Source organism: Trichomycterus rosablanca, chromosome 26, assembly GCF_030014385.1.
Source record: "Trichomycterus rosablanca isolate fTriRos1 chromosome 26, fTriRos1.hap1, whole genome shotgun sequence".
NCBI classification, from domain to species: Eukaryota; Metazoa; Chordata; class Actinopteri; order Siluriformes; family Trichomycteridae; genus Trichomycterus; species Trichomycterus rosablanca.
Window position 1 is genome coordinate 8,659,257 of NC_086013.1, and position 23,140 is coordinate 8,682,396.

General features: G+C 39.4%; 1 protein-coding gene across 1 annotated transcript in view; it reads left to right on the forward strand.

Moving 5' to 3' along the window:
• fibcd1b (fibrinogen C domain containing 1b) overlaps positions 1–19,526 on the forward strand; it is a 108,554-nt gene extending 89,028 nt beyond the window's left edge. Inside the window, 2 exon segments of the mRNA XM_062988621.1 lie at positions 14,435–14,614; positions 19,128–19,526. Coding sequence (XP_062844691.1) covers positions 14,435–14,614; positions 19,128–19,396 — 449 coding nt within the window. The 3' untranslated portion in view covers positions 19,397–19,526.
• The last annotated feature ends 3,614 nt before the right edge of the window (positions 19,527–23,140 follow it).

The window sequence follows — 23,140 nt, forward strand, 5'->3', positions numbered from 1 at the left end:
CAGTCCATCCAGACTGTTATCAGCAGTATGGGGGTACGTCAGCGCCCACGGCAAATACAATCGACACTGAGGCATTTATGGGAAATTTTAAGGGACATATGAAGACATTGAGGTGACTTATATTCATGTAAAGTTTGTGGTTATTTCATCAAAACAATGCTAGGTCTAATTCTGCAGTTGCTACATTAGAGTCCGAGTGCTAGACTGGCCTGCCCGCAGTCCAAATGTAAGTATTGAAAATGTATAGCACTTTATGAAAAGGACATCAGCGAGCACAGATTGTATCAAGCAGAAGCTGTTGGAACGTACAGTAGACGAGACAAACTTCGTCCACATACTTTTGCCTACGTAGCGTCTCTCATTAGCTGCATCAGCTGCATTTACACTATTCATTTCTTGCACCATATATAAACTCATGAACTTCTACAATATGATTCATGTTGACAGCATGAACTCCATTCAGAGCTATCGGCGCATCTCATCGCATCAATAATTCTAGACTCGCGCTCTCTCTCACCGTCTTTAAATCACTCTCTCGCACTCTCGCTCAGAGACACCGCAAGCCCCAACCTACCGCCAGCTCTGCCCGCATACATTTTTAAAAATCAATTATTAAGTGTATAATTATTAACTGTACAAACCCAGAAATGTCTTTGCGAGAAGGGACCGAACCCTCTGCTTCGACCTTGTTTGGAATGTGAGCTCTTAACGGCCGTGTAGGAAACGTGTTTTTAGACCATGTTTTTCATCCTGCTGGACGTTCCTTGAATTTAATAAAGGGGTGGTTAGCTTGGGACGTCATTAATGGGACTGGAACTTGTTGTGGTGCTGCATGTTTGTCCTATCGCGTCCTTTTTTAATCTAGGGGCCACCTTGTTGACCAAAGTCCATATCATTTGTATTATTTTCCTTTGTTAGCTCCACTTACCATATAGAAGCACTTTGTAGTTCTACAATTACTGACGGTAGTTCATGTGTTTCTCTACATACTTTTTTAGCCTGCTTTCACCCTGTTCTTCAATGGTCAGGACCACCACAGAGTAGGTATTATTTGGGTGGTGGATCATTCTCAGCACTGCAGTGACACTGACTTGGTGGTTGTGTGTTAGTGTGTGTTGTGCTGGTATGAGTGGATAAGACACAGCAGTACTGCTGGAGTTTTTAAATACCGTGTCCACTCAATGTCCACTCTATTAGACACTCCTACCTAGTTGGTCCACCTTGTAGATGTAAAGTCAGAGACGGTTGCTCATCTATTGCTGCTGTTTGAGTTGATCATTTTCTAGCCCTTCATCAGTGGTCCACTCATACCAGCACAACACACACTAACACACCACCACCATGTCAGTGTCAGATCCACCACCTAAATAATACCTACTCTGCAGTGCTCCTGTGGGGGTCCTGACCATTGAAGAACAGGGTGAAAGCAGGCTAAAAAAGTATTCAGAGAAACTGATGGACTACAGTCAGTAATTGTAGAACTACAAAGTGCTTCTATATGGTAAGTGGAGCTGAAAAAATGGACAGTGAGTGTAGAAACAAGAAAGTGGCCATAATGTTATATATATATATATATATATATATATATATATATATATATATAGGGGACGTTCACCCCTATAAACGGCTTTCCAGTATTTGGGTATGTTATTAAAGTAATATTTTGGTATAATCAGACACTGATGACATGATATCACACAGTGTTTCATATAAAATTGGGACAGGATATTTAAAAATAACCTCATGTAGCGTAAGAAGCAATGCAGCACAGAAATCGCAGTGTAAACCTGGCTTCTGGAAATAAAGATTGAATCTGAGTAACACTTGAGTAGCTTCTGGAGTGTGTCTCTCATTACTTGGCTCGGTCTGAATTGGCCACCCGACGGGGCAGCGCAGTGTGATTATTGTCCTCAAGCTGTGAGTGCTTGAGCTTCTTGTCGCCTTAGACCCATGTGCTTATGTTTTTTTAGTTTTCTCTCCTTCTGCTTGTCTTGCTGCTTGGCACTTCATCTGTCTGGGTAATCATGTTTCCGACACTGATTTGGTGAAACGGGGTGCCGCAAGGCTCTGTATCGGGGCCTCTTCTTTTCACTATCTAAATCCTCCCACTTGGTTCCATCATACGCAGACACGGTCTTAATTAAGTCACCTTTGCAACCCTTCCCTTTCCTTCTCTTCTCTTCTCTTCCCTTTCAGTTCTCTTCCCTTCTCTTCCCTTTTCTTTTCCTTCCCTTTCCTCCTCTTCTCTTCTCTTCCCTTTCTTTTCCTTCCCTTCTCTTCCCTTTCCTTCCCTTCTCTTCTCTTCCCTTTCCTTTCATTTCCTTTCCTTTCCTTTCCTTTCCTTCTCTTCTCTTCTCTTCTCTTCTCTTCCCTTCCCTTTCCTTTCATTTCCTTTCCTTCTCTTCTCTTTTGTTCTGTTCCCTTCCCCTCTCTTCCCCTTCCTTTCATTTCCCTTTTCTTCTCTTCTCTTTCCTTCTCTTTCCTTTCCTTCCCTTATCTCCCCTTTCCTTTCCTTCTTTTCTCTTTCCTTTCCTTCCTTTCCCTTCTCTTTTTTTCACTTTCCTTCCCTTCTCTTCCCTTTTCATTCCCTTCTCTTGCCCTTCCTTCTCTTCTCTTTCCTTTTCTTTCCCTTCCCATCCATTTCCTTCTCTTCTCTTCCCTTTTCCTTCTCTTCTCTTCCCTTCTCCTTTTCTTTTCTTTCCCTTCACATCCCTTTCCTTTCCTTCCCTTATCTTCCCTTCCCTTTCCTTTCCTTCGCTTCTCTTCCCTTTCCTTTTCTTTCCCTTCTCTTCTCTTCTCTTCTCTTGTCTTCCCTTTCCTTCGCTTCTCTTCCCTTTCCTTTTCTTTCCCTTCTCTTCTCTTGTCTTCCCTTTCCTTCGCTTCTCTTCCCTTTCCTTTTCTTTCCCTTCTCTTCTCTTCTCTTCTCTTGTCTTCCCTTTCCTTCGCTTCTCTTCCCTTTCCTTCGCTTCTCTTCCCTTTCCTTTTCTTTCCCTTCTCTTCTCTTCTCTTCTCTTCCCTTCTCTTCCCTTCTCTTCTCTTCTCTTCTCTTCCCTTTCCTTTTTTTTCATTCCTTTCCTTTTCTTTTCTTTTCTTTCTCTTCCCTTTTCCTTCCCTTTCTTTCTAGAAAGCAACATGGTTATGATTTACTTGTCCGGTTTATTAGGTGCAGCAGTGTTCAGATGTTTTTTTAACACCTCTGGGATCCTGCTGAGCTGGACATTCTGAAAATAACATCCCGGGGTCACTGGCTTAAGTTAGAAAGCAGTTCTTTGGTGGTCCATTTCTTCATGTGGTGGGATTTTATAGCACAGAGAAGATAATCTTTCAGTTGTTTGACTCAGAAATCTCCACCGACTTTATCCCTCAGAGTCTTAAAACCTTCCAAAATCTTCAATCTGGTGATTGGGGGGAAAAAGGAAAGGAACTTTACCTCCTGAAATATAGAAGCATTATTAGGGAAGAGTGTTTGTACCTCTTATTTGTTGGATGTTACACAATTATGCAAACAATTATTAGAGTTTAGGGGACGTTGAGTTACAAGGTACCACTGTACGAACACGTGGGATCAATGTTTTTGTCTATCACGCCTCGGCCCCTTCCTTCTGATTTGTCCCCATATTCATGACCCACAGCTGTTCCTCGTGTGACAATTATTGACCTGTGTATAAAGTAACCCTTGTGTTCTGTCCTGATTGTTGGCCATTGTTGCTATCATCAGATACTCTTGTTGTAATTTGTGATCCATGTGCCCTGGTCTAGCTTAGCCTATGTCCTACCTTTGCCCAGTTTCAGCTTTGCCCCTGTTTTAGCTTTGCCCCTGTTTTAGCTTTGCCCCTGTTTTAGCTTAGCCCCTGTTTCAGCTTTGCCCCTGTTTTAGCTTTGCCCCTGTTTTAGCTTAGCCCCTGTTTTAGCTTTGCCCCTGTTCTAGCTAAGCCACTTTTTTAGGTTTGCCTTTATTTAAGCTGTTTTAGCTTTGCCCTGTTCTAGCTGTTTTAGCTTAGCCCCCTGTTTAAGTTGTTTTAGCTTTGCCCCTGTTTTAGCTTTGGCCCTGTTCTAGCTTTGCCTTTATTTAAGCTATTTTAGCTTAGCCCTGTTCTAGCTGTTTTAGCTTAGCCCCATGTTTAAGTTGTTTTAGCTTTGCCCCTGTTTTAGCTTTGTCCCTGTTTAAGCTGGTCTACCTTTGCCCCTGTTTTAGCTTAGCCCCTGTTTTAGCTTTGCCCCTGTTTTAGCTTTGCCCCTGTTTTAGCTTAGCCCCTGTTCTAGCTTAGCCCCTGTTTTAGCTTTGCCCCTGTTTAACATGTTTTAGCTTTGCCCCTGTCTTAGCTTAGCCCCTTTTTTATCGTAGCTTCTTTCTTGGCTTTGTTCTTGTTCTAGCGTTACCACTGTTCTAGCTTTGCTTGCCCCTGTTGTAGCTTTGCCTCTGTTTTAGCGTTACCTGTGTTTTAGCTTTGCCTCTGTTCTAGCTTAGCCCCTGTTGTAGATTTACCTTGTTTTAGCTTTCCCCCTGTTCTAGCTTAGTCCTTATCTTAGCCCCTTTTTTAGCTTTGCCCCTTTTTTAGCTTCTCTCCTGTTTTAGCTTTACCCTGTTTTAGCTTTACCCCCAAGGGGTTGGGGTCCTACTGGGACTCCAGACCAGACACTCTGTATAGATGCTGGGAATTCAGGACGACACTCATAGAAAATAATGGCTTTTAAATAGTCATCCGTTGCAGTGACCACCGTGCGTGACGGGGTGAGGACCAGTGTGTGTGATCAGAATTCTTTCCCAGACAACAGGTCACCGCGTCGCGTTTCACCTTCGCTAATCCGTCTGCTCCGCCATATTTCATTTTACTCTCTGATATTTCAATTCTGGAAAATGTCAGTGAGCGCGAGAGGACTGAAATGGAAAATACCCGACTTTCCAGTGGGTTCATTTCTGTTCCCCGTTCTGGAATGCATGCCACGTTTAACCTTTTCTAGGCAGCTTTCAAAAATAAAATAGATTTTTCCTATATGGTAAGTGGAACTGATAAAATGGACAGTGAGTGTAGGAACAATGAGGTGGTTTTAATGTTATGGCTGATCGGTGTATATCTGTGTTTAGTTGTATTCACTTCACGTGTGGTGGTTCTGCAGATTGGGGTTTTGAATTCGCTTCTCAGGAGAGTCGAAAAAGCTTCACGTAAAATAAAGCGTAATGTGGCTTAATGTATTAATAGAACAACACAGAAACACTCAATTTCTCTCTGTTATTACTGGTTATAAGTGCTCTGTACTGCCCAAATTCATCGCTTCACGTTAAGCGTTTACTGTCCGGGTCGCTTTTACCACGTCATATCAAACAGTTCATCTCATTTGAGGCGCTTTGAAAACATCAGCAGCAAACTGGCTCAAAATTTAATCAGGTGAACTTTAAAGGATGGAAGTGCGGCGTCCAGCTCCATACGAAACAACAGCACGCCGGTTTTACAGCTTCTCATGTAAGAGCACACAGACCTCTCCACTGTAACACGCCCACAGGTGACGTCACGGTTTGCGCTGAAAAAAATGAGTATTCTGTGGTGCCAGATTAGAACGCTTGCTCACTATGTGGAACCTCGCGGAACCGGTTCAAAATCAAGATCGCAAACCAGAACCGGAACCGTTCCGTGTCAGGGAAAAGGGGGTATTAGGGTTCGAATCTCGGCTCTGCTACCGATTGGCTAGGTGCCCCCTGGCTGGAACAAAATCAGTCACTACTCTGCTGGGTGGGGAAAAAAACCAACCTAAAAAAAAGTGTTATGGGCAAAAGTACTGAGGTCCCTTATACACAGATCAGGCATAACATTATGACCACCTCCTTGTTTCTACACTCAGTGTCCATTTCATCAGCTCCACTTACCATATAGAAGCACTTCGTAGTTCTACAATTACTGACTGTAGTCCATCTGTTTCTCTGCATGCTTTGTTGGCCTGCTTTCATGCTGTTTTTCAATGGTCAGGACCCCCACAGGACCACCTCAGAGCAGGTATTACTTGGGTGGTGGATCATTCTCAGGACTGCAGTGACACTGACATGGTGGTGGTGTGTTAGTGTGTGTTGTGCTGGTATGTATGGTATGATGGAGTTTTTAAACACCTCACTGTCACTGCTGGACTGAGAATAGTCCACCAACCAAAAATATCCAGCCAGCAGCATCCTGTGCCCACTGATGAAGGTCTATAAGATGACCAACTCAAACAGCAGCAATAGATGAGTGACCGTCTCTGACTTTACATCTACAAGGTGGACCAACTAGGTAGGTGTGGACAGTGAGTGGACACTGCTGTGTCTGATCCACTCATACCAGCACGACACACACTAACACACCAGCACCATGTAATTGTCACTGCAGTGCTGAGAATGACCCACCACCTAAATAATACCTGCTCTGTAGTGGTCCTGTAAGTGGAGCTGATAAAATGGACAGTGAGTGTAGAAACAAGGAGGTGGCTGATCGGTGTATAAAGTGTGTCTGTGGGTGTGTGTGTGTGTGTCTGTGTCACCACCATCCGTTCAAAGTCTTTGTGTCCATCAGGAGGAATTGAAAAGCTTGTTAATACTGAAGGACATGTACAGAGGATGAAAGCGAATATTCAGAAAAGCAGAGAAATGTCAGTCTGTATGACGACTTAACACCTGTGAAGTTGTCTAGCGGAACCGACTGAACCGGGGGGGTTCGGCCTTGTCAGAGCCCTGGTATGAATTCAACACAATTCTGAACGCTGTCTGTAATCTTGAGCAAAAGGATTGCGCCAAGAGCCTGGGTAGATGTCTAAAGACGTAAAATAATAATAATAATAATAATAATGAAAAAAATACATCAAATAAAAAGTCGTCGTTTGGGTTTAAATAATTACTTTTATATAATTACGGCAATTAAAATGTCTCGGCTGTCAGCAGTTTTTAACCCATACTGATTCTTTGGCACCGAGGAGACCAAGCGATTTAGTGTTTCAGCTTTTATTTTGTCCCATTCTAACTGCAAACACGTCTTAAGATGTGCATCTCCACACATTCTGTATTGGGGACAGGTCAGGACTGCAGGCAGGCCAGTCCAGTACCTGTACCCTGTTCTTCCGCAGCCGTGCCTTTGTAATGTGTGCAGCATGTGGTTAAAAAATACATGGACGTCCCTGGAAAAGATGACGTCTTGAAGGCAGCATATCTTGCTCTAAGATCTCAATGTACTTCTCTGCGTTAATGCTGCCATCACAGAAGCGTTGATGTCCTTCGCCAAGGGCACTGACACAGCGCCATACCATGACACTTGTTCCTGATAACAGTCTGAATGGTCCTTTTCGTCTTTGGTCCGGAGCAAAGAAGACCTGGAATGCTGATTCATCTGACCACAATACACGTTTCCACTGTGTGATGGTCCATCCTAGATGCCTGCGAGCCCAGAGAAGTCGACGCCGCTCCTGGACATGAGTAACATAAGGCTTCTATTTTGCACAGTAAAGTTTGAAGTGGCATTTCTGCATGTAACTCTGTATTGTAGTGCTCGACAAAGGTTTGCCAAAGTAATCCCTCACCTATGTGGTTATATCAGCTATTGTTGAGTGGCGGATCTTGATGCAGTGCTGTCTGAGGGATCGAAGATCACGGGCGTTCAGGTTAAGCTTGCACCCTTGGCCTTTACACAATGAAATTCCCCCTGATTTCTTGAATGGTTTAATGATATTATGCACTGTAGAGGGAGAAATATGCAAATCCCTTCCAATCTTTCTTTGAGGTACATTGAGGTAGGTACACATTTGTTGATAAACTGGAGATCCTCTGATCATCTTTGCTCATCAAGGACTCGGCCTTTCCTGGATGCTGCATTCGTACCAAACCATGATTACAATCACCTGTTTTGAATCACTTCATTATTTAGTTTTTTTTATCTTATTACTAGCCCTAAATTGCCCCCGTCCCAACTTTTTTTTGGAATGTGTTGCAGGCCTGAAATGCAGGAGTGGATGTTTATTAACATAATGAAGTTGAGCAGACAAAACATGAAATATCAGCAAGAACTCAATGGATTGGGACTAAACAGATGTGTAGCTATAAGAAAACCACTACTTATAGATATTATTTAGTCTACAAAAGTCTTTGGGATGTGCTGACGAAGACTTTACAGAGTGGCTCGACTTATTGGAGCGCCAAAAGAAGTTGTGAGACTGCACAGTACGAAAATAAATGTTTTGACATTGTTCAAGGTTGTCAAAACAATTCCGCAGAAAATGGGCACTGAAACAAAGCTAAAGGCGGTGCGAAGAAATATTACAGTGTGTGACTTGTTTTGTTTTTGGCCAGGCAGTGTTTTTCACTTCCATTATTTGCAACCTTTCTGTAGGAATGCCAGAGACCATTAAAAGGGGGGTACTTTCTTTAAAAACATCCTCAGCTTTATAGATATCAAGAAGTTAGTATTATATAATTGTACGTATATAAGTAAGTATGTAGAAATAAGCATATATAAGCAATTGTATGTCATTTGAGTTGAGTGTATTGTAAGTATACAATTATTTAAGTAAATCTAAGTAGTATACAGTACTGTATATACATTTAAGTAGACAATTTTATTAGAAAGTACTAAGTATACATAAGTATATAATTGCAAGTATTATTATATAAGTATATATTAAGTTTACAGTACTGTATATAATTGTAAGTATACAATTATATAAGTATATGTAAGTAAATGTATTGAAAGTATGTATACAATTATATAAGTAAGTATACAATTAAGTAAGTATACAGTACTGTATATACATTTAACCACTATAAATACTCATGTATACTTACTTATAAATTACTTAAAAAGTATACAGTACTGTATATATTTGTAAGTATATGAGTAAGTATACAATACTGTATATAATTGTAAGTATACAATTATATAAGTATATAAGTAAGTATACAGTACTGTATATAATTGTAGGTATACAATTATGTAAGTATTTAAGTAAGTGTATAAGTGTAAGGAAGTATGTAGTACTGTATATACATTTAACAAATATACTTATGTATACTTATAAATGCTTACTTTTATATGTATACAGTACTGTATATATTTGTAAGTATATAAGTAAGTATACAGTACTGTATATATTTGTAAGTATATCAGTAAGTATACAGTACTGTATATAAATGTAAGTATACAATTATATAAGTATTTGTAAGTAAATGTATATAAGTATACAGTACTGTATATATATTTAACAATTATAAATACTTATGTATACTTATAAATGCTTACTTTTATGTGTACAGTACTGTATATATTTGTAAGTATATAAGTAAGTATACAGTGCTGTATATAATTGTAAAGTATCCAATTATGTAAGTATATAAGTAAGTGCATATAAGTATACAGTACTGTATATACATTTAACAATTATAAATACTTATGTATACTTATAAATGCTTACTTTTAAGTATACAGTACTGTATATGTTTGTAAGTATATAAGTAAGTATACAGTACTGTATATATTTGTAAGTATATAAGTATACAGTACTGTATATAATTGTAAGTATACAGTTATGTAAGTATATAAGTATACAATTATAAAAGTATATAAGTATACAATTATATATGTATATAACTAAGCATACAATTATAAAAGTATTTAAGTAAGTATACAATTATATAAGTAAGTATACAGTTATGTAAGTATATAAGTACGTATACAGTACTGTATATAATTGTAGGTATATATTTGTAAGTATATAAGTAAGTATACAATTACAAAAGTATATAGATAAGTATACAATTATATTATTATATTATTATTATTATACTATTGAAGTTTACAGTACTATCTATAATTGTAAGTATTCAATTATGTAAGTAGAAGTAAGTATACAGTACTGTCTATATTGTAGATATATAATTGCAAGTATACAATAATGTAAGTAGATAATTAAAAATAAATAAGTATACAGTACTGTATATAACTGTAGGTATACAATTGTAAGTATACAATGATGTAAGTATATAATTAAGTATATATAAGTAAGTATACGGTTATATACATAACTCTTTTTAAATATTCTCCGTTGGCAGCTGTAGTCATAATTGGCTCTGCTCTTTTCATAGTAAGTGAGGGTATTGGAGTGTTGCAGTAACAGTTAATGAACTTGTGAACTTAAAGTGGTACAGCAAGTGCAAAAAATAAGAATTAATAATGAAGCATCAAGAGGAAGCAGCTTTATGGAGGCTGCCAGGAATTAGAGTGATATTTAACACATCTGATCTACATTTTAAGAACATGTGAATTCGAAGCAGTACGGGTACATTAAAGTAAAAAAAGGAAACTATTTGAGAAACTAGCGACATGCTTATTGTATATCATTTCTAATAGGTGCAGGAATTTATTCATTGTTTTTTTTAAATGTTGTTTGTTTTTAAAAGGTTATTTGATGATTAACGACTCGACCCAGCATTCACATCCAACACCCACTAGCGTTGCACAATGCAATTATGATGCTACTCAGAATTGTTTGAGTTTTAGTTTCTATGACAACATTAAATCAGACATAATTAACTATCAAAGTAGCAGTGACCAAAAGTATGTAGACATGTATGCAGTACTGTACATAATTGTAGGTATACGGTTATCTACTTATATAAGTTAGTACACAGTACTGTATGTATTTGTAAATATACAATTATACTTATATAAGTAAGAATACAGTACTGTATATATTAGTAGGTATACAATTATATACTTATATAAGTAAGAATACAGTACTGTATATATTAGTAAGTATACAATTATATACTTATATAAGTAAGTATACAGTACTGTATATATTTGTAGGCACACAATTATATACTTATATAAGTAAGTATACAGTACTGAATGTATTTGTAGGTATACAATTATGTACTTATATAAGTAAGTATACAGTACTGAAGGTATTTGTAGGTATACAATTATATACTTATATTAGTAAGTATACAGTACTGTATATATTAGTAGGTATACTATTATATACTTATATAAGTAAGTATACAGTACTGTATATATTTGTAGGCATACAATTATATACTTATATAAGTAAGTATACAGTACTGAATGTATTTGTAGGCATACAATTATATACTCATATAAGTAAGTATACAGTACTGAATGTATTTGTAGGTATACAATTATATACTTATATAAGTAAGTATACAGTACTGTATGTATTTGTAGGTATACAATTATATATAATTATAATTATATAATTATATATAATTATATAAGTATACAGTACTGAATGTATTTGTAAATATATTTATATAAGTTAGAATAGGTAAGAATACAGTACTGTATATACAGTATTTGTAGGTGTAAAATTATATACGTATGTAAGTATACAGTAATGTAAAAGTAATTAAACAACTACTGTATATATACTTCTGTTTACTTATAAATGCTTACTTATATACTTATATAAATAAGTACACAGTACTGTATATTGTTGTTGATATACAATTATATACTTATATAATTAAGTATAAATTACTGTATATTTTATAGGTATACAATTATATGCTTATATACAGTAAGTAAGTATACAGTACTGTACATCTTTGTAGGTATACAATTATATACGTATATAAATATACAGTACTGTAAAAGTACTATAACTATTTATACTTTTGTTTACTTATAAATGCTTACTTATGTTTATATATATGTATATATAAGTATATTATTTATAAGTAATCAGTATAAATGATTGTCATAAAGGAAAAATAACAGACACTTATGCAATAAATGATTTAGTTTTCACCAAGTAAGTGAGCAATCAGTATGATAATTCGAAGCCAAAACACCGTCTAGTCCTTATTTTTAAATATACCAAACAATCACGCTTAATTCAAACTGGGACACACCTGATGTTTTTTAAGAATATAGACGGAATCTCTTTGGTGCTGTTGTATCCTAGATTTTAAACAAGGAGAAAGAAAAACACCACACTGGTTCTCTACGTATTTAAATATTGGAAACTAAGCTCGGGGTAGACTCTCATTGGATTTAATTAAGTCAGAGTGAAAGTTATAAATATGAGCTGAATTCCTCAGTTTCTTTGCTCTTTAAATGGTTGCTCTTTTTAAAACAGATAGCATGATTGTCAGTTCTGCAGAAGACCGGACCTCTTTTATAAATCCTTCATATGGAAAAAACATTCTCATTTGTTCCATGCATGGTGCGATGTGCTGTATCGAGAAACGCATTTGTTTAAAAAGCAATCGTCTCATTTCCACTCGTCCCTGATATTGTGTTGTTGTGAAAAATAATGGTTTCAGATCATTAAACAAAAACTGTAATATTACACAAAGTGTATTTCATTTTTGTGGAAGCATCTCTAGCAGATTTACCACATAGATGTTCACAAGTCACACAATACGAGTCCGAGTCAAGTCACGAGTCTGTAGACTAGAGTCCAAGTCAAGTCACCAGTCAATATAATATACACAAAACATATATTGGAAATGTAGCATAGAATTAAACAAATAACATGTAAGTTCAGATAAAAACAACAGATTAGCAACTGTATTTTGTCGTTTTACTTAGTGCCTTTACTTTCCTAGTCATTGTGCAAATGAATGTAATTTCCGTAACATGAAGGTATCAGTTAAAAGCTTAAACTGATATACAGCAAAAAAAAAATCATAACCACTGCTTTCCTTAGCTTATGTTTTTCCAGATGCTATTAAATTTATAAGTGTGTGTCCCATTAAGAATATAATCCGTTATTTTGTAAATGTGCTTATAATTAAAAACCTCCAAACTTCTCCTGGTTGTGAAGTAAAACACAAACTCGTTAGAAAGCCAATCAAGCATTTCATTGACGCATCATCTGTGTGGCGCAAACTGAATAAATGCAAATAACAGCATTTCTTACTAAAACTTTGAATCAGACGATCTGATTGGTTTAGAAAACGGTCTTTCAACCGTTAGTGCCAATTCTGTAGGAGAGTTCCATTCACCCCAGTTGTTCCTGTGAAGTGCACTAAGTAGGGTATTCCACCGTTTTAAGTGAGATTCCAATCCAAACGACGAAAATGTTCAAATGAAGTGAACTTCAAACTGTGTAGGGAGTAGGGAGCGACGCTTCATCACTACGCCGGAAGCTGGCTGTAACATTTACCCATTGTGTGCGTTGTGCGGGTTAAGACGGCCGGAGCCGTCACGATCAGAATGATTACTTATATACACATACTGTATGTGGTTGTTTGTGTGTATATATATATATATATCGCCCTCACTCTGGAGCTCCATGCAAGATCTCACCTGGTGGGGTAAGAATGATTCTGAGAAAGGTGAGGTCAGCCCAGAATTACACGGGAGGAGCTTGTCAATGATCTCAAGGGAACTGGGAGCACAGTCACCAAGAAAACCATTAGTAACACACCTCGCCGTAATGGATTGAGATCCTGCAGTGCCCGCAAAGTCCCTTTGCTCAAGAAGGCTCATGTACAGGCCCGTCTGAAGTTTGCCAATGAACACCTGAATGATTCCGAGAAAGCTTGGGAGAATGTGATATGGTCAGATGAGACCAAAATTGAGCTCTTTGGCATCAACTCCACTCGCCGTATTTGGAGGCAGAGAAATGCCCAGTGGGGATGGTGTTCTTGGGGTCATATCCAGCATTTCTCTGCTCCCAGCTCCCTTGAGATCATTGACAAGCTCCTCCTTGTCACACGTAACTAATGTTAACATGCTGGGACTCTTGTTGTTTAAGAGTCATTTTTTTGCAAGTCGTGAGTCAAGCCCGAGTCATTTGTAACGAGTCAGAGTCGAGTCTGAAGTCGCTGTGTGTGCACTCTTCAACAACCTGCCCAGAGCTGTGATCTTAATTATATAGAACACATTTTGGATAAATTGGGACATCTACTGTGAGGAACTGATTTTCCTGACTGCACTCATGCCCTTTTCATTTAATCAAAATGGGCTTAAATTACAACAGACACACTTCATGGCAATAATCCCCCAAGCATGTGGTCAGGTGTCCACCTACTATTGGAAAGCACAAACTGTTAGAAAAGTTCATATCAGTAGTGTGAAATTTCTATTCACATCATTCAGTTTTGTTTACTTCAAAACGAGAGGGCAGATGCCAACTCGGTGACGCATCATAACCAGGCTTTACTGTTTCTAGAGATAAAGATTAATGAGCCATAAAATCTCAATCCCGGCACCCCGTCTACGACTGAGCAACACATGACAAGTGATATCTGTCCGTCTGTCAATTTATCAAAAGCTGGATAGGAATCTTAAACCCATAGAAATACTAGTACCCCCTCTGGCGCTGTTAATGTACCGTTCGCGTGTTTTCTACGACGGGCTGAATAAATGACAGCGAGCGCATCATGGCTTTGTGATGACGGTCGTCGGCGCCGATGGTTTTTTGATGACTCTCGTCTCTTTCTGATCTCGCTCCGCAGGTCTGAAGCAGATCCACGCTCTGACGATCCAGGCCAACTATGAGTTGAGGATAGATCTGGAAGACTTTGAGAACAGCACGGCGTTTGCCCATTACGACATGTTCGGGGTCGGGTTGTTCTCGGTAGACCCCGAGGATGATGGCTACCCGCTGACCGTCGGGGATTATACCGGCACGGCAGGTATTAAAGCATGTTTGTTTATCTATTTTTCGTCATTTTTAATGATCAATCACTTGTACCACCCATGTGAAAAAGTAAGTACCCCCTTAACCTAATCACTGGTGGTGCCACCCTTGGAAGCAATGGGAGAATTCTGACCCACTGTTCTTTGCGAAATTGCTTTAAATAGATAGATAGACAGACAGACAGACAGAAAGACAGGTAGATAGATAGATCGATAGACAGATAGATAGATAGATCTGGATGGACGGATAGATAGACAAATAGATTGATTGACAGACAGATAGTTAGATAGATGATAGACAGGCAGACAGACAGTTAGACAGATGATAGACAGACAGACAGTTAGATAGATAATAGACAGATTGATAGATAGATTGATAGATTGATAACAGACAGACAGATAGACAGACACAGATTGATAATAGACAGACAGACAGACAGATAGATTGATGACAGACAGAGATTGATAGATAGATTGATGATATACAGACAGACAGACATAGATTGATGACAGACAGACAGTTGGATAGATAGATAGATTGATTGATGACAGACAGATATATAGATTGATGATAGACAGACAGATAGATTGATGATAGATAGATAGATAGATAGATAGATAGATAGATAGATAGATAGATAGATAGATAGATAGATAGATAGATAGATAGATAGACAAACAGATAGATAAATTGATTGATAGACAGACAGACAGACAGACAGACAGACAGACAGACAGACAGACAGACAGACAGATAGATTGATAGGCGGACGGACGGACGGACAGACATAGATAGACAGACAGATAAATTGATAGACACAGACAGATATATAGATAGATTGATGATAGATAGATAGACAGATAGATAAATTGATTGATAGACAGAAAGACAGACAGACAGAGAGATAGATAAATGACAGACAGACAGACAGACAGACAGACAGACAGACAGACAGACAGACAGACAGACAGACGGTAGATAGATCAAGATTCACATTATGCAAACAAGTACCTGCATAATTACAACACACTACAACAGCAGGGCCTGTGGGTACATATGGAGGTGTTATTTCAGTATACAAGGCAATTATAAAGTGTACAGTGCAAAGAGGTGCATATATTTGCCACATTATGTCTGATGTCCCAAATCACCTGACTTCAATTTCTCTTTAAAAAGTTAATTTTTGTGCCTTTTAACTTGCCACTTGACACCCTCTAGTTTTTATAATATTGTTATTAAAATACTTCATATGCTAACTGTAGTTACGCAGATTATTAAATAACACCATGTTCATTGCTGCAAAAGGACCCTTGAACCTACACAAGCATAAAAGAATTAATGACTTCCAATTAATTACCGCTCTGGACCTGAACCGTAAACAACCGTGTCCTCGAAACAAAGAACCAATTGGAAGCTGCCTACTGGGAGCCGATGAAAGGAAAGATGAATGAGGGTCGAAAGAGGTAAAGAAGGAAACCAGATTAAGGGATCTTAAGAAAAGAAGAACGGAAGAAATATGGATTAAAACTACAGTATGTGTGAAATTAGACGTAGGGGTATAGGGTGGCTCTAAAAGAGATGTTCACAAGTCACAAAATACGAGTACGAATCAAGTCACGAGTCTTTAGGCTAGAGTCCGAGTCAAGTCACGAGTCTTTAGGCTAGAGTCCAAGTCAAGTCACGAGTCTTTAGGCTAGAGTCCGAGTCAAGTCACGAGTCTTTAGGCTAGAGTCCGAGTCAAGTCACGAGTCTTTAGGCTAGAGTCCGAGTCAAGTCACGAGTCTTTAGGCTAGAGTCCGAGTCAAGTCACGAGTCTTTAGACTAGTCTGAGTCCAGTCACGAGTCTTTAGGCTAGAGTCCGAGTCAAGTCACGAGTCTTTAGGCTAGAGTCCGAGTCAAGTCACGAGTATTTAGACTAGAGTCCGAGTCAAGTCACGAGTATTTAGACTAGAGTCCGAGTCAAGTCACCAGTCAATATAATATACACAAAACATACATTGGAAATGTAGCGTAGAAATAAACAAATAATCTGTAAATTCAGATAAAAAACAACAGATTAGCAACAGTATTTTGCTGTTTTACTTAGTGCCTTTACTTTTCTAGTCATTGTGCAAATAAATGTAGTTTCTGTAACAAGAAGGTACCAGTTAAAAGCTTCAACTGATACATTTTGTTTTCATTGCAAAACAAAAGCGCACGATAAATCACGGCACAGCAACCAAAATACAAAACACAGCAAAAAAAAAAATCATAACCTTAGTTTATGTTCTTCCAGATGCTATTACATTTATAACCGTGTGTCCCATTAGGAATATAATTCATTATTTTGTAAATGTGCTTATAATTAAAAACCTCCAAACTTTTCCCGGTTGTGAAGTAAAAAACGAACTCGTTAGAAAGCCAATCAAGCGTTTCATTAACACATCATCTGTGTGACGCAAACTGAATAAATGCAAATAACTGAATTTCTCAAATCACTAAAAATTCAAATCAGAAGGTCTGATTGGTTCAGAAAGCGGTCCTTCAACCATTAGGAGCATTTCATTCAACCTAGTTGTTCCTGTGAAGTGCACTATGTAGGGTATTCCACCATTTTCAGTGAGATTCCAATCCAAAGGTATTGAACGAAAATGTTCAAATGAAGTGAACTTCAAACTGTGTAGGGAGTAGGGAGCGACGCTTCATCACAACGCCGGAAGCTGGCTATAAGCTGCACTGGGGTGGTAGATGCGTCAAGAATCAAAGTAGACGAATCTGCACTAATTAGATTAATTAGCCAACTTAACTAAATGTCACTTAACAACCAAAGACCCTGTCATGGCCGGTCCAATTAAACTGTCAAACTAAACCAGGCTGCTTAAATGTCTGTGGCATACAGTCACCCACCAGCAAGAGAGTTTAGAGAGGTCACAAACTTTTGTCTTGATTTAAAGAACACTAGATAGCTGAATCATCTCAATGAATCATCTCAGTTATCCACTGCAGCTGTGTCTACTGCACCCCATCAATACCTAACCTTTCAAAAATCTCACAGGGACCAAAAAAGTCAGACTTCTCTACACACGGGTTGCTGCGAACCTCTACTTATAGTCCACAGACGTTCAATATGCCTTATGCCACGTGGGAAACCTGCGAGAGTATAATTGGTGTATCTTGGCACGTTCTTAAAGCGGTTCTGCGGCATATGGTACCGCTCGTCTCTCCGACGAGGTCTTAATACGGCCGTAGTAAATGTCAGGTCCCTGGTTGGGAGCTGTACGGATTCTAGGTGCTGGAAGTTTTTGCTCTTTACCACTTATGGCCCAGACAGTTAAAATTACACCAGACTCCCACTGGAGATCTGAACGGGATCTACAAAATCCAGTGAAGGGATTTGCAGTGCCTTGTTGGTGTCTGAAAGCAAGAGTCGGAAGTTGCTGACAATATAGGAAAAGGTGAAAGTACCATTTAGACGAGCTCTGTGGTCATCAGTTCTACTACAATAATCTTGTTGGACATCCCAAAATCATGGTCATGTAACAGCTGCCACCTTTCTATCATTTTATCATTTATTTATTCATTGTCATGGTCATGGTCTCAATGGTGGCCCTGTAGAAGTTAACCAGCAGGGGGTGGGGTAGTTAAGCCTGCTTTACCTTCCTGAGAAAGTAAAGACGTTGATGGGCCTTCCCCACCTGATAAGAGGTGTGGACAGACCACGTGAGGTCGGCTGAGACCTCTCCACCCTCTCAACCTCTTCTCCTTCAATGAAGAGGGTAGGGAGCACAGTTTTCTGGGTTACTGTGTAAGCACCAGTTCATCTGGTGTTTGACCTCCTTCCTGTAGGCTCCCTGTAGGTGATGTCATCAGCGAACTTGATGATGGTGATTGTGGGGTGGATTGGGGAGCAGTCATGGGTGAAAAGAGAGAAAAGGAGGGGGCTGAGGACACAACCTTGTGGTGTCCCCGTATTCAGGATGAGATTTGAGAGAGTTGAGAGTCGATCTCCCATTCTGACGTGCTTTATATCCATGTACACAGTGAACTGCTTAAGCCCAGGTTCTAGATAGGCAGTCTACATTATTTTGAAATGAGTCATTTGTGCAGGCTAGTTTGCCTCCACCTATGAAAAAGTATGTGAAGGACCATCACCTAATCCAGATTGGACATTGGTCTTAATGCTTAATGCTTAAGTGTAATCAAACACCACCAATAACAGGTCTGGCATGACTAGGGTGACTAGGATTGGGTATCGTTTGCATTTTAGCGATTCTGATTCCGATTCGGTTCTGCTTATTGATTCACCGATTCACACAGCCTTCTTGCTGTTTAGATCGTAACCACCTCGCTCATGTTTCTGCTCGCTGATTCTGAGAATTCTGAAGACTTCAACTCCCAGCAGTAAGCGGGTGAACATGTGGCACCTCTGTCCAATCAAGCGCCACAGAGAGAGTCATGTCTATGACACCACTGCCGGTGCTGAGGTTATTTTACCATCCTCCCTTTTCTCTGTGTGTGTGTACGTTCAGGTGACTCCTTGCTGAAACACAACGGTATGAAGTTCACCACCAAGGACCGAGACAACGACCACTCGGAGAACAACTGCGCGTCCTTCTACCACGGCGCCTGGTGGTACAACAGCTGCCACATGTCCAACCTGAACGGCCAGTACCTACGCGGCCAGCACACCTCCTACGCCGACGGGATCGAGTGGTCGTCCTGGACCGGTTGGCAGTACTCCCTCAAATTTACCGAAATGAAGATACGACCCACGCGGGAGGAAAGAGAGAGCAAGTGATCTAAACGCACATGTGAATGAAATTAGGAGTTTAAATGGAAGATGTGTGACACTGACGTCAAGTGTCGTGGTTGAAAATGATAAGCACAGAGGTCCTGTTTAAAAATGTATGTAAGTAAGATTGTACATTCTGCCCACACGTCTGCAACAATAGTGTTCAATTCATGAAAGTCTGCTCTCATTGGTGGATTCTGGTGGTCAGTCCCTGTCAAGAATCAACAACAGGGTGGTGCACATGAGAAGATCTATGTTTTATATGGATATACAACTGTGGTCACTCCAGAAACTTGCGTCATACATTATAAGGTCAGAAGTATGTCTACACCACTTATAATGATTGAGTCTGGAGAAACTGTAGTGACCTGCAACCCTATTGAATACCTTTGGCATGGATTAGAACATGGACTGGGACACAGTCCCAAAGGGGGAGTAGAGCAAATCCATATTAATGCCTGTTGTTATGGAATGGGATGTCCAACAAACCCATGGTCAAATGAGTGTCTACATAATTTTGGCCATATAGTAAACAACTTTGGCATGGATTAGAACATTGACTGTGAACCAGGCCTTCTCATCCATCCAACATCATTATAATATTTTACAGTCACAAAGAGCAAATCCATATAAATGCTGATTGTTATATTATGGGGTGTCCGACAAACCCAAGGTCGAGTGAGTGTCTACATAATTTTGGCCATATAGTAAACAATGTTGGCATGGATTAGAACATGGACTGTGAACCAGGCCTTCTCATCCAACATCCAACATCATTATAATATAATAGTCACAAAGAGCAAATCCATATACTGTAAATGCCGAATGTTATATTATGGGATGTCCAACAAACCCATGGTCGAGTGAGTGTCTACATAATTTTGGCCATATAGTAAACAACTCTGGCATGGATTAGAACATGGACTGTGAACCAGGCCTTCTCATCCAACATCATTATAATATTTTATAGTCACAAAGAGCAAGTCCATATACTGTAAATGCTGATTGTTATATTATGGGGTGTCCGACAAACCCAAGGTCGAGTGAGTGTCCACATAATTTTGGCCATATAGTAAACAACTTTGGCATGGATTAGAACATGGGCTGTGAACCAGGTCTTCTAATACATCCAACATTATTATAATATTTTAACATCGCAATGAGCAAATTCATATTAATGCAGATTGTTATATTATGGGATGTCTAACAAACCCATGGTCAACTGAGTGTCCACATAATTTTGGCCATATAGTAAACAACTCTGGCATGGATTAGAACATGGACTGTGAACCAGGCCTTCTAATCCATCCAACATCATTATAATATTTTAACGTCGCAATGAGCAAATTCATATTAATGCAGATTGTTATATTATGGGATGTCTAACAAACCCATGGTCAACTGAGTGTCCACATAATTTTGGCCATATAGTAAACAACTCTGGCATGGATTAGAACATGGACTGTGAACCAGGCCTTCTAATCCATCCAACATCATTATAATATTTTACAGTCACAAAGAGCAAATCCATATAAATGCCGAATGTTATATTATGGTATGTCCAACAAACCCATTTTGGCCATATAGTAAATTTAGGTGCCCGACAACCAATGCTGAATTCCTTGACAGTTTATGGTACTAGATCGTGCTGATCCATTTGACAGGCTATTAGAGAACATATTGGCTAAGTTTTCCCATTACTATTGCCAACTGATCATGAGCCAACCCTGCGCTGCCCTGACAGATGGTACGGGAATGAGACGTGTGCCCGTTTTAATAATTCAACGTGTCTTAATGTGCTTCTGATTGACCTACTAATTGACACTGTTAACATTAAGGACTACCGCACCCTTCAAAGTGATCTCCTGCATCCGAACACTTAACCCCAGCTCCTGTGTGACTCCCGTCCTTCGAACCGATGCAGATCGAAAAACGAGAACGACTTTTTATTAACTTCTCAATTATGGGTTGGATTTTTTTACTTTGCTTGGGCTTTAGTGCCAGTCAAATTAACAGTTGGTAGAAACACTATATTGCCAAAAGTATTCGCTCGTCTGCCTTCACACGCATATGAACTCGAGTGACGTCCCATTCTTAATCCATAGGGTTTAATATGATGTCGGCCCAACCTTTGCAGCTGTAACAGCTTAGACTCAAAAGTTTAGGAGTGTCTTTATGGGAGTTTTTGACCATTCTTCAAGAAGCGCATTTGTGAGGTCAGACACTGATGTTGGACCAGAAGGCCTGGCTCGCAGTCTCCGCTCTAATTCATCCCAAAGGTGTTCTATCGGGTTGAGTTCTTCCACACCAAACTGGCTCATCCATGTCTTTATGGACCTTGCTTTGTGCACTGGTGTGCAGTCATGTTGGAACAGGAAGGGGCCATCCCCAAACTGTTCCCACAAACTTGGGAGCATGAAATTATCCAAAATCTCTTGGCCCTGCTGAAGCATTAAGAGTTTCTTTCACTGGAACTAAGGGACTAAGTCCAACTCCTGAAATACAACCCCACAACATAATACCCCCTCCACCAAACTTTACACTTGGCACAATGCAGTCAGACAAGTAGCGTTCTCCTGGCAACCGCCAAACCCAGACTCGTCCATTGGATTGCCAGACGGAGAAGTGTGATTCGTCACTCCAGAGAACACATCTGCACTGCTCTAGAGTCCAGTAGTGGCGTGCTTTACACCACTGCATCCGACGCTTTGCATTGCGCTCGGTGATGTAAGGCTTGGATGCAGCTGCTCAGCCATGGAAACCCATTCCATGAAGCTCTCTACGCACTGTTCTTGAGATAATCTGAAGGCCACGTGAAGTTTGGAGGTCTGTAGCGATCGACTCTGCAGTAAGTTGGCGACCTTTGCGCACTATGCGCCTCAGTATCCGCTGACCCCGCCCTGTCATTTTACGTGGTTGCTGTTGTTCCCAATTGCTTCCACTTTGTTATAATACCACTGACAGTCGACTGTGGAATATTTAGTAGTGTGGAAATTTCATGACTGAACTTGTTGCACAGGTGGCATCCTATCACGGTAACACGCTGGAATTCACTGAGCTCCTGAGAGCGACCCATTCTTTGACTAATGTTTGTAGAAGCAGTCGGCATGCCTAGGTGCTTGGTTTTATATACCTGTGGCCATGGAAGTGATTGGAACACCTGAATTCAATTATTTGGATGGGTGAGTGAATACTTTTGGCAATATAGTGTATGTCGACCCTTGTAATTATTTAGCTTGGGTGTATCATGACTGTGCCAATGTCCACAAACAATGTCCACTAAGAGTTTGGTGGATGAACTCCAAGAGGGTGCGCACAGCCCTGTTCTTGGATTGGATTGTAAATTTCAGTCCAGACCTTCTTGTCCAACATCAGTATATGACCCCACAAATGATCTTTTGGCATAACGGTCACAAATACCCACCAATACTGTTTTCCTTTGGAGGGAAAGGGGAAGAGAGGGCAACTGGTTTTGGAATAGTATGTCCAACATACTCATAGTGTCTACATAATTCTGACCATAGAGTGCAACAGTTGATATTTCAGCATAGCATGTTTTTTGGATGTTATGTTATGATAGCCAATGGTATTATCATCTAGGAATCAGCTAAACCAAGACTACCAGTCAGACTGCCAAATGGTAAGGAATTAGTAATAACCCCAAATCAGAAAAAGTTGGGACAGAATGGAAAATGCAAATAATAAATAAAAACAGAGTTTCTTACATTTACTTTGACTTTTATTTGATTG